General features: G+C 34.4%; 2 protein-coding genes across 7 annotated transcripts in view; one reads left to right on the forward strand and one right to left on the reverse strand.

Moving 5' to 3' along the window:
• Hil (peptidase hillarin) overlaps positions 1–25,894 on the forward strand; it is a 154,623-nt gene that overhangs the window by 93,941 nt on the left and 34,788 nt on the right. The window lies entirely within an intron of this gene.
• On the reverse strand, positions 22,699–25,011 carry Mccc2 (methylcrotonyl-CoA carboxylase subunit 2). The gene has a single exon (XM_085943883.1). It carries the CDS (start codon positions 24,802–24,804, stop codon positions 23,134–23,136), a length of 1,671 nt encoding a protein of 556 aa, XP_085800009.1. The 5' UTR covers positions 24,805–25,011; the 3' UTR covers positions 22,699–23,133.

Below are 25,894 nucleotides of genomic sequence, written 5' to 3' on the forward strand. Positions count from 1 at the left end.
TCTAAATTTTGCAAGGAGTGTTTCAAATTAAACAAAAACCTACGTAATTTTAATTTATATAAAAATATACTGTTTACTAAAACGTAGATTGATTTCAGTTAGAATGATTTAACATATTAATTATCGACTAGAGACATTATAAATCATTGTATTTTTCTCGATGCACTATCTAAAAAATGCATGTGCATAAATGCCACCTAAAAGATTAAAATAAATATTTTTTATACATTGAAATAACCAACTTAAAATCACAACACGTTAACTTAGTAGGCCACCAATGTTTATGGACAGACAATATACATAATGTGGCTAACGCGAGAAATATTGATAGTTATATGGTTACCAATACAACCATACTGAAAATGCTCTTCATACACCATGAAATGTAGTAATTCAAAAACCTTAATAGGTATATTGTTGAATTTGTTTAATTAATGTAATGCATTAAAATATCCATAGCTACACTAAAACTATTTCAATAAATTATTTTGTATTATTTAAATAAGACCTAGATATCTATTTCGATTATCTCACAATTTTTATGTTAGTCTTGTCTATTGTTATTGGTTGTTTTCATGATAATGTGAATCCAGGCAACACGAAAATAAAGCCTTCTGGGTGTGACTGTAAAAAGATACGATTCTCGAGTCAGGAGAAATATTGGATACCTACACTTAAAACGTGTTAAATAATATTCTATTCTCAATATTTTTGTCTGTATCATAATGTATATAAAATTTTGACACGTAAACGAAACGTAATTATGTCATATACAAACTAAAACTGCGTTTAAAGTCTTGGTCTATGGTGAATGGATATAGAATTCTATCTTATTGATCTGTTTTGTGTGTAACACCGAAATAGCTATTGACCTAATAACCATTTTTTTACAATTATAACTTCTGCCAAATAAGCGCTTACTTCATTACTACTAAGTATCATAAATATCTAGATAATTTTTACAGAATGGAATTTGTAGCATGGTCACATCTTTCACAATCCAGAAGAATGTTTTTATCCATTATACTGGATCGGTTTTTAATCTGGTTCATATATTATTCAGCATTTAATAAAACAGTAATTTAATTCTTAATACTAGTGCTTCCACACTTTGATAAATGAATGTTTACAATTTTATGCTATCTCCATTAGATATTCCTTTTTCAAATTTCTTCTTAGAAATCGCGCCAAAAGAAAAACCGAACATCTTCCATGAGTGAATATTTTCTATATCTTACATAGTTATGATTTCGCCGCGTGTACAACATATTTCTAGATTATAATTTTCTCTTGTTGAGAAAATCTTTATACTGACGTGGGTTTGAGGCATTGAAAAAAGCGCTGCGCAGTGCGGTTTGCGACCGTGCCTCGGTGTATGCTCGTTGCGGTCCGCTAATCTGCACCGCATTCAGACTGTGACAACTGTTTTTTGCATTGTACCTTACCGGCGGATAGCTCGGCTCACCATACAAACTCATCGCTGTTATTAAATGCATGCAATTTTATGAGTCGACATTTGAAATTATTAATTAATTATGGGAGTCTCTCGCGGTCGATACACATGACAACTTCGACAGAACTGCATCAAATAATTATATATCAATGATAAACAAACATTACTAGGTATACCAGTGTTTAACAATTATTTTTAGTCACGGTGACGGAACCATTTTATAATATTGTACAACACAACGAAACTACTTAAGAATTTTGATAGTTTACATAAAGAAATTGCACAGCTGGCGATTTTCTTATTAAAGAAATTATTAAATCGGGAATGGGACAACTAGGCGCCGCACTATCGAATGAAATAAATATACGTTCGTTACGATTTTATACAGAGAGTAGACGAGATATTTTAATCAATTTATATCTACTACTTTGTAGTTTTAATTCATTATGCTCTTAATATAATGTTTTTTTTTATTGCGGATTGAAAATTATCATGCCTGAGGCTTTATATAAAATAATAAATGAACTCTATTCTCGTTGTAACTTAAACATATGCACAATTAAATCATTATTGAAGTGTTCACTCAGCAAGTATTAAATAATAATATAATAATTCAAATATAAATAATATTATAAAATATATACTTTAAAAGTACTTACCTATAATTCACGATCGTCTATTTGTATTCAAATTTCATTTGATTACGTGGCGCTCAGTTGTCCAGGCGCCGAATTGTCCTAGACCCATTAAATCAATTTCAAATTCGGCCTTTTTTCAAGTTCGGCCCCTTAGTATTTTTCAATCCCTTCGTCAATTTCGTATCTTACAGAAACTTTAATCATAATAATAAGTTATAACTATAATCAGTATGGCACTTTCAAAATGGCTCGCTGACCCTAGCAAGCCAGGGTAGGGTGATGAGGATGGTAGGAGATGATTCTATTCTGAGGTGTTTTTGGAGGAATCATGAATTTCCTTATTCTCCACATTAAATTTACAGGTCGCTAAAAACTCGATGATAGCCGTTAAAGATAACGCAAATGGTGTATATATCTAATCGTTGAATCATCAACAACATTAGCGAAACATTTATATTTTTAACGAAACGTTTCAGCTATACCTAACTAGAAAGCGTCGTATGGGATATTTGTATTATAACGGTTATGTGTACCTAGTTGAATTTATAGACATAGAAAATGCATTGAATGAGATAGCTCCAATAACTCTTTTTATACTCACCATCTTTGTCGACCTATTGTGTTGACGTTTTGTTAAAATGTACATTTTCTTTATTCTTTGTTTGCGACTGTTCATCTAAATATTCCTAATAACTATAATTTATACTATAAATATACACAAACACGTTTTTATCTCAGTGCGGTCCTGGCAAATAAATATAGTCCTGACTCTCTTGCAGTATTCAATTATGTACAGTTTTTGTAATTATTTATTTCAACAAAAATGGTTCACCATTCGTTCACAGCAAATTTAGATTTAAACACATTAGCAATATTATAAAATCGATTGATTGCTTATAAAATGTTCTATGCATGCATGCAATTTTTGGCAGTTTAACAATATGAAGTTTGCTACAAATTAATATAGAATTCAAAATTTCTTACAAATAATTTGATCATCCGTAGTTGCATTTGTTCCAGTTTCACTTTAGACATTATTATAAAGATGGTTTTTTTCAATGTCTGTGTTCTTAAACGATTAGGTATTATTATTGCGATATTCTAGTTGAAAAGATAATTTTAACGTATTATAAACATTCCTGTGGCACCATAAACAATTCAGACCTTTAGTAAAACCGTCATTATGTAATTATAATTTCAAATCAATACACAGAATGTTCATGTCGCAAACTGAGCTAGTGGGTAGATACTTCGCCTACATTTATTTAATATTGCCCAATTCATTGTTATAACTTAAAAAACATTATGCTGTCAAACACAAGAGTATTTAGCGATTTTTACCCACGTCGTTAAAATATTCTATACTTTCTCAAATTCTGTTTGATTTATGAATCATCGAGATCTTCTTTGGTTCGTTTCGGAAGGACACCTAACGCCATCTGTTGTGAGTTTTATCCGCCATCCCACATTGGCGCCATTATTTTGACAAAGCTGATTGTTCAATCTAGTTCCGTGGGTTTAGTCAGAGTAAATTACACAGTGAATATTTCTATGGATTCAACGTTTAATTTGTGCGCTTCCTGAATTCTGGCGCCAAATATAATATTATTATTATTCAGCTCGCAGGAAGCTGGGAATGTCCTAAAATGTGTACGGAAAGGGAAGAGCTGCTCAAGTCGGTTCAACCAGCTGTTGGGCCCATCGGATTCTCTGACTTGGTCACCACAAAGGCCAATATTGATGCATTTAGAAAATTTGCGGCGTCATATTGCCAACGTGAAGATCTCTTCACTTAGATTGTTCGGCAGTAGTGTATTAACTATTGTTACTTACCTATTACAATTTTTAATTTTGCCTCTACGTGCTCCTATGGGTACTCGTGAGGGCATGACGACCTTAGCCTCGGTTAATTGGTCTGAAACATTCCTAATCAAATAAATACTGATGCTTCACATCCAAACATTGGGTCATGTGATATGACCGATTAAGACCGGGTGTGGTGCGACCATTAACTCCAATATTTAACTCGTCTTCTTCCCGTGTCGTATACTTATATAGATCTTGCAGCAATGGTAAAGAACGGTCAGAATCGACGCGCAGAATCCGTTCTGCTACGTTGCTAGAGCGCGGAGAGTTACCTGCCATTGAGTAGAATCCAGAACATAATATGTCTCAGCCATAAGATACGCTATCTTCTGACCATACCAGTAACCAATGACTGACGCTTCTGCTCACTAACTCGAGTGATTGTGTCACAGTCGTTCGGATCCCAGTCACAGGTCAATTTAAAAAGATAGAAATGCGAAAGCCAATCGTTATAGAGTAATATTATCCCGTTTACACGTGCATAGATTTACTGTTGACAGTAAGAAAATGTATGGGTAAACATGTATTATCATGCAGTTGGCAAGATTGCATGCATGAATGAAACAAGCTTGGAAGCTTCTGAATTTTCATGTGACAGTAAAAATAATTCGATCTGCGCCTCCGCAGTAGACAGGGCTCGAAATGGAACGGAACGCACCGGAGCGCCGTTCCGGCTCGTGAAATTTGTAAAATTATCGCTCCGTCTCGTGGAGAAAATATGTTGACCGTCTGAGCTAGATAGGCCATAGAATGGAAAATCTGACACACTTATTTTCATAAAATACACATACGATTTGATGACTATGTAAATATCTTCAGAAAATTTGTCGAGCGCTCCGGTTCGTAAACTTTTCCATTTCGAGCGCTGGAAGTAGAACGATAGTGGCGAACCTGCCGGCAAAAAACAGAACTTTCAGGTTGACCGATTTTCACTGCTGTAAAATAGTGCGAAATAGTACCATAAAATGACAACATCGCGAAATAATGAATTGGAGAGACAGTCAGAACTTTTACGTGTAAACAGTTATTGTCGTGATAGTTTAAAACAAGCACTATTGCCGCCAGTAAATCCATGCACGTATACAGGCGCTATAAGAATTTGACGACAGTTTTGGTTTATGAAAATGTATACATTAAAAATGCAAAAAAATCTGCCGAATTCTCAAATATCATCAACATTGAATGCACGTGCAGAATCTTATCTTCTTTCAACTACACTCAGATTATTTCTATTATTATTGCGATCGCTAGTAATGCGTATTTTTTTCCTTTTTTGGTATCATTCACGAAACTATATTTCGACAATCATTAATGTTATCATGGAAATATATATTTAGCTTTATTATAATTTTTTAATCTGCAATAACATACTATATACATTCAGCTATATATATATATATATATACATAAATATTACCATGTTTCATAACGTTATTTTGTTTCAGTTTTCAAAGATTAGTGGGTCGATGAACAGATTCCATCATAATTTCTCATTACATTTCATAATTCAAATTCAACCATTTCCATTTTGTTAATCCGCCCAATTATTGTTATGTTTAAACTCATTAAAGTTACATAAAATTATACCAATGTCATTCGTAATGATACAGTAATGTATAATTTGCTTTAAAACCGAATCATAAGCAGACAATTTAGTTAATTTCTGATTCACATGATAGCAACAGGTAATTCAAACTCACGGATATCATAATATATGTTGCCTAATAATTAATATTAAATAATTATATACGGATGGTAATCATTAGATTTTGATTTATATCGTTGTATGTAGGTATAATTAGTATTCATTTCCATAAGAACTTAACCTTAATATATAATTAGTTAGTTATCTTTAGGGAGTTTTTTAGTGAATATTTTCTTTTAAAAAATTTACAAAATCATTGGCCTTCTCAAACATGCAGTTACCTTCCATTCAGGACTAAACACAGAACAGATTAATAAGTAAAATTCCGATAGACTATATAATATATCCCTGTAGTGTACACTAAACTTTGACGTAGGGTTTTGAATAATATGTGAGTGTCCTACGAAAATGGGTTACATGTAAATTGTTCGTATTACATTTTACCGTAGCACAGTTCGCCGTAGCTTTCTTATCTGAAAGAGATGGCCGTATACTATAGCCGATTTTGGGAAAATTCATGAATTCAAGTATGAATACCTTACCTAACCTTATCTAATAAATAGTCCAGTATATCGGCTATTTTCAAAATTTGTTTGCCGCTGGCTTCCTGTAAACCGACAAGAACCGTGTTTTATTTAGACGTCATGAATTTTATCTCAGTACTATACGACCCTAATAGGCAGTGACGTCCTTAGATAAAATGCCGCCCTAGGCAGCGCCAGAATTCCGCCTCATTTTTTTCGTCCATCCATCTATAAGTATTTTTATCATCCTTTCATGAGTCAAATATCTAATAAAAAGTGTTGTATGGATACATTACTAACAAAATATCAGACTAATTATTCGCAAATCTGCACGTGTCCTTTCTGGTCACCAAGAACGTCGAAAGGCAACGGAAGTAAACTAGATATCGCAAACCCGACAAAACCAGTGAGCTGGATTTTTTAATGGAGATATTTTCGTTATTACTAAGTTTAGGTAGCTATTTCTATACATTATAAATGAATGATTCTCCTCGATTTGCCGCCCTCCGAGTAACTGCCGCCCTCAAGCGACGCTCAATCTGCCTACCCCCACGGGTCGTCACTGCTAATGGTTAGACGGTCTTTAATATACGACCATATATTTCCGATAGAACATTTCACGGTGAAGTGTGATACGGTGAACTGCATAAAATTTTCCGGACACGACGAAAATGAACCACGCATTATAAACGTGCAATAGTGTGTGTTGCAACTTGAAATGCACCAATATTGAACCAGTGCATAAAACGAGAGCAGTTGTCAGAACGTAATACAGACGTATTCTTCACACGTGCTTAAGTTTGTCCCATATTCTTCCACACCCGTTAGGTATTTCAGTTCCCATTATTTCTAAGTTCCCTGGGTCTAACTTTGTGATATTTCACCAAGAAATTTTTAACGTTTTTTTACGTCGAACAACATCTTGCTTGCAACTGCAATTCACTCTTGCTGCACCAAGGGAACACAAAGTTAATGAAAAATGGCTTACCCTACTGGATGTGGTATTACAGGCTGCGATTCTGGAGTGTAAATACGAGATAAACTTAAACACAAGTTAAAGAATACGTCTGTATCATAATAATATGCAATAAAATAATTTTTTATTCAACGAATAAGACACAAGATTTGAGAATGTAACATTCTATATTGTGAATATACATAATTTGAAAACATCTCATCTAGAAAAAATCATTTTGTAGAAAAAAATAACACACTCGACGGTTTAGGTTCACGTCCCGTTTTTTCTACAAAATGGTTTTTTTTCTGTGTTTTCAAATTATAATATGTAATATGCATTGAAGTTTGTCACGTAAATGTAACGCGAATTCAATATTTGAGAGATTTGACCGTCATAAAGTACCCTGCTTGAAATTTTTGATTCATGGCTATGGCTTTTACATTAATATTTTATCAAACTGTGCTGTAGCCATACAGATTATGTCAAAATAGAATGATTTTACCTATATACATCTAGTGATAGCAGAAATTTACAGGTGTCAAATGTTTGTCAAAAAAATCCCAATACGGTCTTCTAAATCGGAAGTTTCACGTGGGAGGGCGAAGGAGCGTGCTCCGCGTCCACGCCTTTATGACCGCACGAGATGTTTCCGATAGATTATTAATTTGTACTATCGTTAAATTGGACAACGTATTTTTTGTTTTATAACTACAAGCTAATAAAACTAAAACACTGAAAGTCCTTGGGGTAACCTTCACTGGACAATACTATACATTAAATAATACGTTGTTTAACTGTCCAACGGTAGCCAAAACTGGACTATTCAGTAAAGGTAGATACATTAGTAAATTCAATTTTATTAGACCGAAGTATCGTATTTTAAAATTGTATTCATTTCCGCTACACAATTTGTATATGAGTCAGAGTATGGATTTAATAGGTTGAGCAAGTGGCTGACATCCATTTCTACAAACCTCTACTCTATGGAGCCCCATATGATCTTAATATTAGGATCGGACATGGTTATGGAAAAAATTGTTTTCCTACTAATTAACAGAGAGATTTATACTAAGTAATTATATTATATTATGTAGACATTGATAGGTAGTACAACATGATATGGAGAGTTGCGTGCTGGGCACAGTTATGTCAAGAAGTGCCACCCCTTTCATTTTCAGTTTCAAATTGTCTACAAATTTATTAGGTACCTACTTATCTGTTGTATTATTTGTTTTCGGCTATCGTACACAGACAAATACACCAAAAATATTTAAATTGATTTAATACACACTATTCATTTTGAATTAGAGCATTTCCACAAAACCTACTTAACTCAACAGTTGTAGTTTTAGATAGGTCTGTGACACTGACAGACACCCTTGTAAAAAAAAATTGCCCGTGCATTAAACCTCCATTACAATAATGTGTAGTTACCAGGATTTTTCATGCATCGATTGTTTTTTTTAAACAAAGATCTGGATACTTTCTGATGAAACGACTCCATCGTATACTTCATGAAAAACCACTACTACTATCAAAAGTTATCACATGTGTATTCATTCCTGCATTCGCCGCCCTTTATAATGTGCCGCCGCATGATCTGCATACCCTCACGGGACGTTTTACCCAACACTGTAACTGACACGTTATTGTATATGCTCATGTTTAGAGCATAGACAATACCGAGTTGAAAATGACAGTTGTCTAGAGACCTTCAATATATGTAGAGGTTACAAGAGACCTCAGCCCTTTTCTAAATTATCAAGTTAAAAGAATCAGGAAAACCTTTACACTCAGAAACATAGTTTAATATAACTTCATGCTATTTTCCATGTAATACTACTAATGTAGCTGTGCCATATCTTCTTGGTCGTGCACTCATGGCTGAGGATCGTGGCCACATTTTAAATTCGCCATCCTTTGAGCGACCAAGACATTCCATCCTTCTCGATCTTCCGCTTCTCTCAGAGCAGAATGGATGGTGCCCCCAGTCAGCTCTTTCACTTGGTCGCTCCATCGCGCAGACGCTCTTCCTCTGCTTCGCCTTCCCTGGAGGCTACCCAAAACTACCAGTCTCTCCAGGTTGTCCGGTCCGCGCCTGACACTATGTCCAAAAAACTGCAGAATTCTTCTCAGACATATCGTCGAGAGCCGTTCCTTTATCTTCAGTCTCTGGATGATTGACTGGTTCGCCCTGTGCTCCGTCCAAGAAATTCGAAGCATTCGGCGCCAACACCACATCTCAAAGGCATCAATTGTCTTCCGTTGTGCCATATAAACGATATAAAATACCAACGAGTGTTTTCCTTCAACACCCCAATGCCCATACAACATCACATGTCACATACAAAAGCAACCGTCTGAATATAAAATAATAACGGGGGTAGTTGACTAAACGAATAACAACTACTCCCCTTACATTACAAAAACAGAATAATTGAATAAGGGAACAAACAAGGGTATTCGATGTAATAGAAGAATGGCTTGAACTGGAACAATGTCTAATATTATACTTTAATATAACAGTTATTTTTATATATTTAAGTAAAACAGTAATAATATGTAGGTTAAATATCTGGCAAAAGTGGCAAACAATGCCGATGTTTTTCCTTCGTGCTATATAGGTACTATTGTTTTTTGTTGCTATGGTTTCCTGCTTTCCTATTTTTCGCCTGTCGCCAGTGTTGCCATCTCTGTTGCCAGACTACCAATGTTGTCTACTCAAGAGAAAAAAAATCTAGCCTAGGTAGCCCGAAAGGTTACTGGGTTAAATTCAAACACCGCCCCTTTTCATTTTTACTATACCTATTTTAATATTTTTTCGGAAACGCTGTTCAATTAACAAATATTTCAAAATCACAGATAGAATTTAAATTTATTTAATAATATGGAAATAAATATATATATAAAGGAATAGATAATATATGTCTAGGAAGAAAATTGACGCGTTCGACACCACACAACTCCTAACCCCCCACCCCACCCTGCCTATACGGTTGTGGCTTGCGCCGATACTTTTGGAAGTGGCTGAGCTTGGGGCGGTGGTGTTGATGGTGTCTGTGGTCGTAGTTGTGTTGACTGTGCGCGGTCCTCTCCGGCTATGTCTTCTAACTAATGAGGCGGTTTAAGCCGATCTATGCTCACCGTCCTTACCTTTGACCTTCAAAACAAAAGTCTTATCTTCTCTCTTGATCACTTTGTAGGGCCCGTCATATGGCTTTTGTAAGGCTTTTCTTACCGCATCTACACGAATGAATACGGCTGGACAAGTGCTCAATTCCTTATGAATGAAAATTGGATGTACTGTTTTTCTGGACGCACTGAATTTCTCTCGTAAACATTTCAGTAGATGATGGGGGTCTTCAACTCCTATGCCGGTAAAAAATTCTCCTGGGAGCCGGATGCCTTCACCGTAGACTAACTCTGCGGCCGTGGAATTAATGTCTGCTTTGTAGACTCCACGGAGCCCCATCATTACCACTGGTAGGACTTGCGTCCAATCTTCTGTGGCGCGGTGCTCCACCTACTGCCGTACTGCGCAAACTTCTGTCTGGCTGAGGACTTCTAGTATACGGTCGGCTAATGCAACCATCTTCTCTATGGGTTCCTCGTCGCTGGATATTAGAACCGCTTGAATGTTTGCCGGGAGCTTTTGCAGCCACAAACTCCATTTGTACCGACTTTCCTGGTCCTCGCCCGCGATAGTCTGCATCCAACGTAAAAGTTCGGATGGCTTTTAGTCATCCAACTCTATCTGCGTGACCTTCCGTGCTCCGATTCAGCCAAATGGTTGATCAACCTATTTTTGAACGCAGGATACGGGGCGAAAGAAGGTGGGTCCGCAGCAATGTCGCTAACCATCTCGTATGTTCGCTCGTTGCATTTTGCCAGCACTGCATAAAATTTTGTGGTCTCATCCGTGACCCGCGCGATCTTAAATTGGGCCAAAAGGTGGAATTTTTAGTGAAACCCCACTCACTTCTAGCATGGTATAATTGGCCATTTTATTTTTGTTTTGGTCACCGGTCTTGTTAGTATTCGGTACCTATACTACATTCGGTCTGAACGTCGTTTCTTATTAATTACTTTACTCACATCGGAGTCACCACTTTAAAAAAAATAGTTTAATGTTTTATTTATCGATTAGGTATATAAATATTTAATAACCGTAATAATGGGTAAAATATCTGGCTAATAATAGCGGTGTTTTGCTCCTTCGTGTTATGTTCTATTATTTTTGGTTGCTATGGTTTCCTTCTCCTGTTTTCCGCGTGTCGCCAGTGTTGCCATCTCTGCTGCGAGAATACCAATAGAGAAAAAAACGTCCAATAGGTAGCCCGAAAGGCCATTGGATTAAATTAAAACACCGCCCCTTTACAATTTTACTGTATTTTAATATTTTTTTCGGAAACGCTGATCAAAATAACAAATATTTCGAAATCGACTAGTAAAAATCTCTCGAGGATAGATTGCAAGTGATACGTATATCTAACGGTTCAGATCACATATTACGCTTGCAGAATCTCAACTATTAAAAGCTTTGGTGGATGACACAAGTACAATAAAACAATAATTTTATAAAGCTCAGAAGTCTCTTTGTCGTATGGATATTTTTGCATAGTGGAATTCTTCCCATTAAATAATTATGGCATATAATAGATACTAGAGAAAGAAATAATTATTTTCAAAAAAATTATAGATAATATATTGCTTCAATACGGACCCGAAACACATGTGCGCGCCTGAAAATATGTATTAGGTATATTCATGACCCCCACAAGGCACTGGGGGGCCCAGCGTGGCGAGTCGACCAGATAAGTGAGATAAACACATATCGCAAACATCCTTTAATAGCAATTTTACTGTAACATTTTAAAATATGTGTCGACAACATGTTTTAAAAACAAAAAAAAATCGCTAAAAATACACTAAATACCGTTAATTTCACTTCAATTACCATTTGGAAAATGCTACTCTAGAGCGTCACACTGCCTTTATGCTCAGCGATAGGTAGGGGGGCCCGCTTCAGGATCTGGGGGGCATGGGTATATTATTATGTAAGTCTTCCTCTTTCGTGAAATCTACTACAAAATAGACGATATGATTTGTCAGGTCGCAGTCTGATGTTTGTAAAAAAGTTAAACATACTAATTCACCAATATGTTTTTTTTTACTTCCGTACACACAAAATATAGGTAATTAATCATTTTATGATATTTTATAAGGTTTCTTCATGGAATAATAAATAATTGAATCATTTGATGATCTTTTATAATAATTGAATTTAAGCACGCGAATGTCAAGTCAATTATAATTATTTATCTCATGAATGACGAGCTCGGAATGTATAGTATTGAACATGACGGAATGGGTTGTTACTAAAACTGCATTAGATACCTTTCCTGAGTGAGGGCGCCGCATGATGACATTTGACATAGCATTCAATATTTTTTTATACTGTGATGAGCATAGTTCTAAATTCGAACACATTAAACTTTTTTATTCATACTTATTTGTTTTTGTTAAATTAAGAATACATATTACACATATTGTTGGTTATTTTTTTTTTAAATTGATTAAACGAAGCCTAAACCAAACTATAATTGTTAAAAATATTATTCTATCTATAAAATATCCAAATTTATGTATGATTTAATTGCATAATTTTAAATATTTCATAGATACACGAGTATTTTTTGACTATTATTTATTATGGTTTAGTTTCGCAGGGTTTAATTGAATTTAAAAAACTAACCAACACCATCTGTAAATTATTGTAGTCTTATTTCAATGAAAACAAATACGTATGACTGACAAAGTTTAATATACACTATTTATGGCGGATCTTAACAGCCTACCTCCACCGTTCGCCACTGGTTTATTTCACACAAAAAGTATGTAAATTTTCAGTTAATTATTTTTATTATGCTAAAAATCAATAAATAAAGTAAAATAATAATGTTGAGCAGAAATTGATTTATGAAGCTATGTTGTTGTTACCTAATACAATGTACTAAATAATAATTATTTATTTATCAAATTACACTTAACTGGAAAAGTTAAAAGTTACTTTATTTAATCGGTGATCTCCTCTTAAATATATATATATTTGACTTGCGTAGTTTTAAAGCACAGCTGATATCTTACCTGTTCCGGTTCGAGACATATTCCACTGCGATCCCTATAAAAATCTGATGTTATATTGTGTAGTTCACATTGTCAACAATATAATATTATTGTACCTATATATTACGTAAGTCTCTCCGTTATTTGGTTTTTGTTGTCATCTGCGACCTTGTACGAGAATACAAAGCAATTATAATTATTATATTCCTCTCTCTCTGTTATTGTCAGAGGAGACTGTTTTTATATCAGATACAAAACAGTTTAACGACGTCAATCATACATAATTACTTATTATATTTTAAAAGTGGGTGCTCGATACCATTTTATGGCTAAAAATAAATCATAATGATACAAGCTCGTTTTCTACGTATGTTCTATAATAGATATTGTATATAAAACGGGTCTAGGAACATTCTTTGCCGCGTATTTCGCTACCTGAAAGCAACAGTAAGATAAAGTGGAAAAAATCTATTTTTAATTAAATATGCTAATCGATTGTTGAAAGCTATATCTGCGTTATGAAACACTGACATATTTTAAAATTATAATACCCCATTTAAACCACCAATATTGCATGTAATAAAAATGTCATGTAACTCAAGGCAACAGTGAAATAAATGAAATAACCTACTGGTGTAGTAAGTACATAATAATGTTACATAGAAAATCTTCCCATTATCATAATATATTATAAACCACAGAAAAAAAACAAATAAATATATTGTTAACGGTTTGATTTGTATGAAACAAACATTAATTATCTCGAAACTATGATTTTTGACTTGTTCCACGGTTTCTTTGTATTTATAGCGATTTTGTAAAAAAAATATTGCTATAGTCACAATACGGAAGCTCGATTAGATATAAATAAAAACGATGTCAAGCCATACACATTTTTATTTGCAATGAAACCCGATTTTCTTAAAAAAAAAAATTAACAACTATAATTACCGGCAGGTATCTATTATTATTACAAGTATTCCTTCAAATGGAAATGGGCTGGATACATAGCTCGAAGAAGGGACAATCGTTGGACAAATTTAGTCATCCAGTGGTATCCAAGAGTTACAAAACGTCCGCAGGTAGACCTAGAGGCCACTGGATCGATGAAATGATAAAGCTCTGCGGAAGTACGTAGCAACGCAATTCACAGGACCAAGAGAAGTGGAAGCAGCTTGGAGAAGCCTTCCATCCAGCAGTGGATAGATTGATGATGATTACCAGTACATCGGAGAGAACTTATTTAACTACATTTTAATGATAATCATAACCATGAAAATACTATAATTATGTAATAATAAGATAGAGCAGTTTTTTAAATGTAAAAATATCTTCAGATACGCATTGATGGTTCAACATACTTTCTAATGTAAATTATCAATAACATGTATTGATATATTGCGTGTTTCGTATTTTGTCGCTAGATGTCTCTAATAAATCAGCAGGATCACTGCACTTGCCTTAACGGTAGGTAATTGGCTTGTTTTTGTTTTCTTTTAAAATCTGTGTAAAATTTTTTAATACAAATTAATTTCGGCTACATAAATTAAATACCTACCATGACCCTTATAATATTAGATTTCATGAATGATGGGACGAAGCATTGATACCATAATCCGAATCCAGAGTTTGGGTATTATTATTATGGTCTCCCCTTTTCATTGTGGTGTCATTCTTTTTTTTTTTTTTTATTAGTCCTATCGATTTGAAAATTTTCGCCATTCGATTCTAATTTGTCGGTTTCCAGAAAAACGATAATGTATAACATGTGCTGTCGATATACTTTCTGAGATAACAAACGGGAAACATTTCACTGTTTCACTACTAATATGGGCAGTGCGATGAACGTCCACACTCGCTAAGCAGCGGCGACCAGCTATAGGTTTTTCATGATATTTTTAAACTCAAATATTTTAAATTTAAAAATAAATAATTATTTTTCCTTTATACGTTTTGAACTTTTTGAAATTTTTGAATTCGGTGGTCCAGCGTCGAAGTCTTGTTCCTGTTCTGAATTTTGATAAATCCGCCTCTGTCTTTTACATGGATGGGTCCATCAGGAAGTTAATAAAAAGGCGGTTAAGTATTCAACTATTGTAATATTTAGCATTTTGTTGACGCAATGGACCGCCATGATCGCCTGATAAAACGATAAAGATAGGCTAACATTGTCGGTAGGTTTCTGAAAATGCGACCTTGTGGAGGTCGCCAGGTTTTCCAACAATATTATTACGTTATCCAGTCGTACTCTGGCGGTCGATTTGCATAATTATTTTTATGGTTTCGACGGCTGACAACATTAAAATATATATTCAATGGCAACATTTTTATGCTGTATGATTTGCTCTGTAAATCGTCACAACAGACTAAATCTGTAAATCTATTTTTAGAGGACCAGAAAGAATTACTAACCGTCCACGGTTTAAAATCAAAATCATATTATAACATTGGACTTTTAACGTTTTTGCATTCGTGGGTATTTACAATGTGCAATTTGCATAACCGGTACTTACATACTGAACTAACCTATAAATGAATATGTATATTTCAATATTCCTCTTATATTTATATATTATATAGTAAGGGTTAGTTCATAAATTACGTCACATAATTTTCAGAATGTTGACCCCCCCTTATAGGGCCGTAGCTAACCACCTTTTCGGTGGAACATTTGAAGTAGGAGCTAATTTACTGTATGATGGTTATTTTTAATGTAGGTCAATCGCATTTAATTGTAGGACATCGCCACTTCATGCCGTCTAACTACAGCCTTGTCCTCTTAGGACCTGGTGTCGTATATGGACGACCCCTATTTATTTTTCTTCAAATCATATGTTCACCATCAGCGATATTGCACTCGAATTATTTATGTACAAGATATTCTTAAATCTTGTGAATTATTCGTTGAATAAAAGAAATAGCTAATTATAAATTATCAGCAAATGCACGTAGTTACATCTAAAAAATATTGGAGAAATTCCACGACGTCGATTAGTAATCAAAGTAAATAGTAAATAGTTACATACTTTGATTTAAAAATCGATTGCCAAAGTAGCTTGATTTGGAAGAGCACTGATGAGTAGGTATTAAAATTGACCAATAGTTAAAATTTGTCGCAATTAGTATTTCACCTCGTAGCATAGTGGTAATGCTACGGATAGGGCGTAAACCTGGGAGATACGGGGTTCGATTCCCCGTCGGGTTGACTTACTTTATTTTACTTACTTTTTTGGTTATAATAATATATTCTCTCAGAAAGTGTTTTTCAAAATTATATATGTATAACATTTGTAATTAAGACGTCATATATTAAAAAAGCAGAACAATATTTAAAATATTATTTTTTATCTTCCGGTATAGTTGTGTTGTTCACTGTTTTTTTTTATTGCAGTGGTTCCTAAAACTCTTTTCAATAAAATGAATAACTTTCTTTCGATATTTATTAAATCTTTTGATTTAATATTCAATTTTAAATAAGATTTATTGTTATTAAAATTATTTTTTGTATACATATATCACCATGTTTGATCCATTGAAGTAGTGTAGTTCGATCACAAAAGAATTATGTTATAGGTCTGAAGTTGAATTAACAGATTTTTGATTTTACGTGAAATGTGTGTTGGCCACTTTGCTCAACTATTAGGTCCATACTCTGGCCCAAAACATATATTTAAAAAACGACATATGGATTTGCCAGACCGGGATTCGAACATAAGCCTTAGGTATATAATAATCCGACAGGTTACCGCTCGTCCATCGGCTATTTGTATATCAATGTGTATATCAATATCAACCTCACAGAACAGATAATAAATAGAATACCGATATGCTATATTCAATTCGCCGCATGTTGAAGCAGGCTTTTGAATGTGTGAGTGTCCTACGAAAATGAAGCACTCATTATGCACGTGCAATAGTGTGTGTAATACACCAACAATTAAATGAGCGTAAATGCATAAACCGAGAGCAGTGTTTAGTATTCGACGTAAAACGTATTCTTGACACGTGTGTAAGTTTAACACGGATTCTTCCTTACTCGAGTCGGTTACCTGCTATCACCTTACCCGTTATGTATTTCAGTTCCCATTATTTCTGAGTTCCTTGATCAACCTTAAACTTAGAAGAGCAGGTAACCAAATAGATAATGACGTTTATTATTTAATAAAGATTTTAAAAAACAATACATATGTAGGTATTACGGATTGGAAGATTTGCACACACTATAGGTACACTATTTAACATTCTTGCTACATTCAATAAAATTCACAACTCTTATACAATTGAAATAATACAACAGCGATCCATTAATTTATATATTAATTTATGGATTCAATAGTAATTGTATGATTGCCTGGTTGGTTATAAAATAATAATGTCCAGACTCCATATTGGTCACGTATGCCTCGCTTGATGTACACAGCTGTGAGGAAGATGTTTAGGTCATAGGTCAAGAATTTTTGCATTTTATGCATTTTAAATTATTATTTGCACCGTGGCCTTCGCGCATTTGAGCTTGACCTCGGGGTCACCATTTTGTTCAGCTGGGTGCGTTGACAACTGCGGCAGATGCGTATTTTGCCAGCCAAACTTCTCACGTGGCACGCGTATATGTACAAGTTTATTTACAAGATAGCTACACCATTCCTTAACCCGCGTTACTGGCGTTTTTCTTGCCAGATATAACATTTTTAATAAACATTCCGTTTGAAAAAATCGCATTATGCGTAATATGGCGTTAAATATAGCGTTTTTCGACATCATAAAATATTACACAAAGTTGCTTTAAAATCAACAAAATGGCTTTTTGTACTCTTACATCTTCCTAACAGATTAAACCCCGGACCCGACCCCCCCCCCTTGATTGCACACCTGATTTATTATGAAAGAATAAAAAAAAATGTAATGATTCCGACAAAGTTTTAGGACAGACTAAAATATTTTTTAAGTAATTTCACGCACTTAGTCCATATTATAATGAAACAGCTTATGTACCCGATTTCGACGAGGTCATGTCACTGATCAATATACATATACTTATATCGTACTTAACAAAACAATAATAATTACATTCTTCAATATTAAAATATCTGTATCTATGGATACAATATGACATCACAATGCAAATAATTCTGACAGCCAAGTCAAACAAAAGAACATCAAATTAAAAAATGTCATAAAAATTCAAATTTTATATTTTTCATGTCAGTTGGGTCAAGAAGGAAAAGGAAATCAAACATATTTTGACGTATATAATAGAGTTATATAGATAATACATGAATGACTCGATAGACCGCGTTTACTAACACACGTATAAAATAAAGATAAACCGACCATTGCCAAAAATAATATCTCACTACACATCAGAAATTTAAAAAAAAAACTACTTTATTAATAGGTACATTCTAATCTCGTGCGTTAGTTGTTTCCAAACTTTTTCGTGTCACGGCGCCCTAAAAATACACCAATTAATAACAATATAAAACCATTGTAACCCAATATAACTACGACATTTTTCATACCTTACTGCATCAGCGTGATAGTATCATACTGTTGTGGCATTATTTGTCTAAAATTCTGAATATATCGTTATTTCGCAAATGTGTACGGTTTAATTATCTCCGAAAATATATTGATGACTAGGGAGCGGATTTATATGCAACAAAAAACATGATCACATGCATGCACGTATGCACTTAAAATCAATAAAATATGCACTAAAACCGAAGAAATATGCAGTTAAAAATTGATATTTTTTATGGGAAAAAATTGTAAATACTCACTTTACCCAATATTTCTGACAAAAAATCGAATAACTAGTTAATAATTTTTCAACAAAATACGATAGCAGAAGAAAACAACACAAACAATGAATATAAAGTTAATCAATTACAATTTTCAAAATAGTTTTTTCACAAGTACAAATAATTGAATAATCAATGCAATGTAAACCAAACATAACTTGAAAAACAAAAACGACACACTTAACTATTTCTAAATACTATTTTCTGTTTTTTGCCCGAAAAAAAAATTAAGTAAGTACTAATATTTTTTTCAATATGCTATGGCATTAAATTTTTCCGCATAGGTATCTGTCAGTATTTTGTGTAGGTATATGCGGGAAATGACCTCTCAACGTCCACAGAGGTGATTGGGCAAACTTTAAATAAAAGTGTCCGAGTTGACTTCACTTTTTCTGATAAATCCACAGCTCGGAGATGGCATTAAAAATCGAAGTGCATCTAAACTATCTACCTTCCTAACTTAGATATATTTCGATAAAATAATTTAAAAAAAAACTAAAATTATAAATTCAAAAGCTCTAAAATATGCATTTATTTTTTAAATATGCACTTATGTCTCAAATATGCTCTAACGTCTCAAATATGCTTTTATATGTACAATAAAATTTTATTTTTCGATTCTGTGTCTTTCAAAACAGATTTCTGTGCAACTCTCATAGCTGTGCATACACCCTAACAAAACATGCACTAGCATATAAATCCGGGCCTTTGATGATGACACCTTATTACGTGTAGCTATATCACAAAACCAACCGCAAGAAATCCATGAGTCTTCATGGATTTGTATGTCTATATAGACTGATAGTTAGGTATGGGTAAAAAAACAGACCAAATCACCACTAGCGAAAACATATTTTTTGGAAGGACGTTGTATGAACCTGAGTTTAATTGTACGTAATTATGCAGTTGGGGGGGGGGTTCACAGTTCTCTGTGAGCTTTAGTATCGAAAACCGATGACAATGGCGAAGGGTGGAGATTCGACATAAATAGGGCACACAAAAGTCATTTGTTTTCATTGAATTAAGTATTCAAATTACAGACGGTTTTATTTAGTTTTTAAAATTCAATTAAGCCGTGCCTAAAGCAAGCCATAAAGATATTAGTTTAAAAAATGTTCTTCTATCTATAAAATATTTTTATCTATTACGATTTGTTTAGACATGGTTTAATAGAATATTGAAAACTATTCTTAGTTCAATTAAAACAAATAAGTATGACTGACAAATGTGTATTGTTTTTATCAGATCCCCACAGCCTACATCTAATATTAAGGTTTAGTCTAGGTAGGGTTTAATTGAATTGTAAAAACTAACCAATACCATCTATAATTTGTATCTACCTATTATTAATTTAATGGTTCCACCAAACCGCACCCGATCTTAATCGGGCGTAAAATGATGTGAAGCATCATTATTTTATGACTGGGAATTTTTCAGGAGCAGTTTCCCAAAACTAAGGTCGCCATGCAATCAAATGTGCTTTGACTGAATTTACATGACTTTCAAGTTAAAGTACCTATTATTCAATAAAATCAAATAAGTATGACTGACAAAGTTTAGTCTGCACCATTAATGTCGAATCTCCACAGCCTACCTCCACCCATCGCCGCTGACCGAGTATGTATAGCATTGAGAACAAATCCGTGTCTAAATAAAAACTAATAAAACATTTTAAAATACGTTACCTGAATGCAAGGTAAAAACTGTCTTCTAAATATTCCTTTATGTGCGTTTCTTTATTATTTATGTACCTACTATATTTCCCATTTCGTCTTCTCATGTACCTTTCACATATTTCTTGCATAAGATTTTTTTTCATAATCTTTTGTTATACTTTTTAATTATTCGCAATCTTTGTGATCATCTTTCGGCTATTGTTTTAATTTTCTTTATACACAATGTAAGTATGTAGTCCATATAATATAATACTATCTTCTAAATGAATGTACAAAATTATGACCATATATAATAATATATTGCATCTGTCACATTACGATGACAACTTCTTGCAATATTGTATGAAATAAAAGGTATTTTGACACACATGCCTGCGCGTATTATATAAATTGTGTAAGATTTTCGTTAAAAATGCATCAAATACCAAATAATAATTCTGTCTGTGAGACAAGGGGAGACAAGTTGTATGCTTTTAACGAGTTAAATGTGCCAAATTAATCACAATGCACAATAAATACGTTAGTGCAGTTCTCGAAATGGTCCAGAGCGCGTTCCGGTTCGTGAAATCGGTAAAGTTATCGCTCTGTCTCGATGGAAAAAATAATTTGACCGTCCGAGTTAGATATGCAATATAACAAAAAATCTAACACACTTATTTTTATAAAATACACATACACATGATAACTATGTTAATATCTTGAATTATAAAACAAAATTGCCGAGCGCTGTAGTATCATACTAGGTATATTTTGATTGTATTATGATTGTATTATTATGATCCTACAGTAGACTAGTGCCAAAGTTTGTCTCTGAAGCCGCGGGGCACCTTCGATCCTTGTTTTTTTTTCAATGTATTTGATCCAAAACCCAATAGATTGGGCGAATGGCTAAAAACCATTCTTCTGTAAATACCCAAATACCCAAATACCCAAATACCCAAATACCCAAATACCCAAATGGTGCCTATAGAAGCAACACAATAACAATTTTAATAATATTATTACTATATACTATCTAGGTATCTAATATTAAAAATAATTGTTTTATCTTTCTCTTATCAGACGTCAAAGTTAAAATATTTGTCACGTACCTAAGTACATTATAATAATATTATGTAGGTATCTTATCTCATATTATAAATACAATATTATATTGGGAGTGTTTATTTATACGTAGGAATAAATATATTATATAGTTTACTATATTCCTATAGTTATATAAATTTAAATAACAAAATATTATTATAGTAAAGTGAATTGAAATTAGATCGTATTGGTGTAATGCCTAATCCGAGCGAATATACGTACATCTGTGCGTTAGTAATCAATAAATATTGTATGAAAACCAAGGGTCGAAATGGACCAGAACGCAGTTCTGGTTCGTGAATAATTATGAAGAATATAATTAAATTCATCTAAAATTAATACATAGGTAAGTACTATGTATTCTTTCTTAGTTGAATACGAATCGTGTGATAGATGATGAATAACAAAAAAACTGTTTTTTTTTATACTTTCGGAAAATTATCGAGCGTACTATCGTAAAATTTTCCATTTCGAGCACTGAATTTAAAACTGTTGTATAAAAACATTTGAATTGTTATGATACAAATGCTCATGTTTTTATTGTATTTTGTAAAGTATGGCTACACTTTGGGAGATTTTTTTTAGTACTTCATCGGAAGTAGCGACGCGTGATCTCGTGTAATTGTTTTGATTAAAGCGAGAAAATTTTTACCGCAAACGTCCATACTATGTACATTTCATTTTTAATACCAAATATTGCAAATAGTTGAGTTTCAGCAAGGGAACTCGTTCTTTGGTTTCACCACTTTCAAACAGTGAAATATGAATAGAGGGACGTTTACAAAACATTAATGATTGTATACTTACATAATTTGTTTACAAACAGATTTATCTTGCTTGGTCGTCCGGACTAGGCACATGTAAATAGATCATCATAAGTAATTGAATAGGTGCGCATAATTTGAAATAAAAAGAAAAACAGACATTTATGACATTTCGTGAAAAAAGTGTTTAATTCTGTAAATTTAACATAATTGACTACCACAAATAGTTATAAACATACATAAGAAAAGTTAATGTTTATAATGATAAACGCATCGGAATTTACATGATTTACTTTATGTTATATTCACAGGTGTTTTATAACAGAAACGTAATCTTAGGCGTATATTATTCAATAGCATTCACGTATTTGTCCATGAAAAACATAACTATCCACTAAACAAAAACCCACATGACGGTATTTAAATATTAAATATTCACGAATTCATAATAACTGCGTATTAATTCAAGTCGACACTCACAGAGAGCCAACGCCGTGGGACGCATCACCATAATCAAAAGTGCTGATCGAGAATGTCCGAAGGCGGCTTCGAATGTCCTTCTGTCTCCTCATTGACATGTAAATTACACTACGAATCTACATTCTGAAGATTCCAAACCGCGTTTCCGGGAACGGAGCATTGAGAGCTGCAGCCAGACTCAATCCTAAAGCTCTGCGCGTACAAGCTGGATCTAATACACCATCATCCCAAAGTTTTCCAGAGCTATGCCAAGGAACTCCTTCTCGTTCAAATTGTTCTTCTAGTGGCCCCCTAATAGCTTTTTCTTGTTCATCTGTCCATGTGAGTCCTTCTCTCGTTGCTTTGTCTTTGGCAACCTGGCAAAGCACTCCTGCCGCTTGGGGGCCTCCCATAACAGAGATCCTGGCATTCGGCCACATGTATAAGAAGTTTGGCGAATAAGCCCGACCACACATGCCGTAGTTACCTGCGCCATAGCTTCCTCCGACAATTACTGTTAGTTTTGGTCCTTTGAAACAACTCACAGCCATTACCATTTTGGCTCCGTTCTTAGCAATACCGCCGGCTTCAGCGTCTGTTCCAACCATGAATCCTGTGATGTTTTGAAGGAATATTAACGGTATCTTTCTTGAAGCACACAATTCTATAAAATGTGCGCCTTTTAACGCTCCTTCCGATTGTAATACACCATTATTTCCAATCACTCCCACAGGCTTTCCATAAAGTTTTGAGAACCCACACACCAAAGTGTCTCCATATAATTCCTTGAATTCGTGAAACTTACTTCCATCTACGATTCTTGCAATAACTTCTCTAATATCGAAAGGCCTTTGTAAATTAGCACCAACAATCCCATATAATTCTTTAGGGTCGTATAAAGGTTCTTCGACTTCTTCCAGTTGTGAAGTTCCTTTACTTGGCGTTGTATCAGACCAAGTCAAATTCTTTACAATGTCTCTTGCAATGTGGAGTGCGTGCTCGTCATCCTGCGCGTAATGATCAGTCACACCTGAAGTCCTGCAATGTAAGTCAGCTCCTCCGAGTTGCTCAGCGGTCACAGTTTCTCCGGTCGACGCCTTAACTAGCGGCGGTCCAGCGAGAAAGACAGTCCCTTGGTTCTTAATAATAACACTTTCATCTGACATCGCAGGAATATAAGCTCCACCCGCGGTGCATGATCCCATTACAACGGCAACTTGAGGTATACCCATCGCTGACATATTTGATTGGTTATAAAATATTCTTCCGAAGTCATCTTTGTCAGGAAACACCTCGGCTTGGTCGGGAAGATGAGCTCCGCCGCTGTCGACTAAATATACGCAAGGCAAACGGCATTGCTGGGCTATCTCTTGAGCTCTCAGATGTTTCTTGACGGTTATTGGAAAATATGTGCCACCTTTCACCGTCGGGTCGTTGGCGACGATGACCACAGGCCGGCCGTGGACTCTGGCGACCGCCGTGAGGAGGCCCCCGCAAGCCGGAGGTCCCGCGAGCGGCGTCAGCTCGAGAATGTCCGACCCCGGATCGGAGAGTTTCTCGATTCGTGTGCGCGCGTCCAATTTACCTCTGGCCGTCTGCGCCCGCCTCGCCTTTTCCCCTCCGCCGTCCCGCGCGAGCGACGTTCGCTGTCTCAATTCGCCCACCAGCTGGGACATGAGTCCGTAGTTTTCCTTGTAGAACTCAGAGTTCACGTCGCACTGGGTGTTTAGCACTGTGACTTCTTTATGAAACAGTCTGCGGCCCGCCATGCCAGAGGACGCCCTGACCGTTTTCAATAATTTATGCATGTTTAGGCAGCTGTGTTATTACTTAATCGTCTCGAAATAACACGTATTATGTCGCTGACATATTATTAAACGAACGAATACTGCGGCTAACCGGCTGTTCGTAGAGCACTGCCTCACGAACGCAGCATACGAGTTTACGACTATCACTGATATCGAATCGCTTCACCCCTCCGCGCGCCTCTCTCTTCCATGTCACGTGACATCACTAACAACATCGTCGAATCTGTTTACGTTTACACAATATCGCTTACTTTTTCGTTACGGCATTTCGGAATTAATTAAACGTCATACTTTTTAGTTAGATAATAATATTAGTATTCGATGTTCAAAATACACGTCAACCCTACTAACTGTATGCTATTAAAACTGATTTGGAAATATAATTTTCGTGGTTTTGTATTTTCATATCAGCAATAAAAATAACAAAACAATAATCATTATACTTTTAAACCCCATTAATTTTTTTTTATTCGATAGCAATTATACCAACCGGTAAAGAAGTAATACTTTTTAATTAATAATAATATAAGACTCAATATTCTGATGTAACGAACTGAATTAATTCATACAATGAACTTTACTATGGCGTGTGAATTAAATTTTAACTATGAATGTAATGCTTCCGACTGTAATAAATTAATGTTAAATGATTTTTATATAAGAATAACTGTTTTGTGGGAAATTGGGGTAATTTGACTGATTTATTAGGAGTACTAACGAAAAACAACGTGATTTAGGGTTAATTTGATACTTTGAGATCAAAACAGAGAATACAAAAATAAGAAAAGTGTGTTGCCGTCTGGGTGAGACTATAAGATGGTTTAATTCTCGAGTGTGGAGAATTTATTATTGTTACGTCATATATATAATATAATATGATTTAAAGTTTGCCACGTAAACGAAACGCGCATTTTAATATTTGAGGACACTCGGTGCGCTTTTATTTCTTGTATTTTATAACCTGACCGTCTTAAAGTAATTAACCGAATCTGGCTTTAAAACCTTTCTCCATGGCGACTGGTTTTCAGATATTAAGTACCTACCTATCTATCTTATCCATCTGTTATGTCAGTTATGTGGAGTAGTCCTT

Source organism: Rhyacophila brunnea, unplaced genomic scaffold (genome assembly GCF_057557595.1).
Source record: "Rhyacophila brunnea isolate RB1 unplaced genomic scaffold, BYU_Rbru_1.0 scaffold_16, whole genome shotgun sequence".
NCBI lineage: Eukaryota > Metazoa > Arthropoda > Insecta > Trichoptera > Rhyacophilidae > Rhyacophila > Rhyacophila brunnea.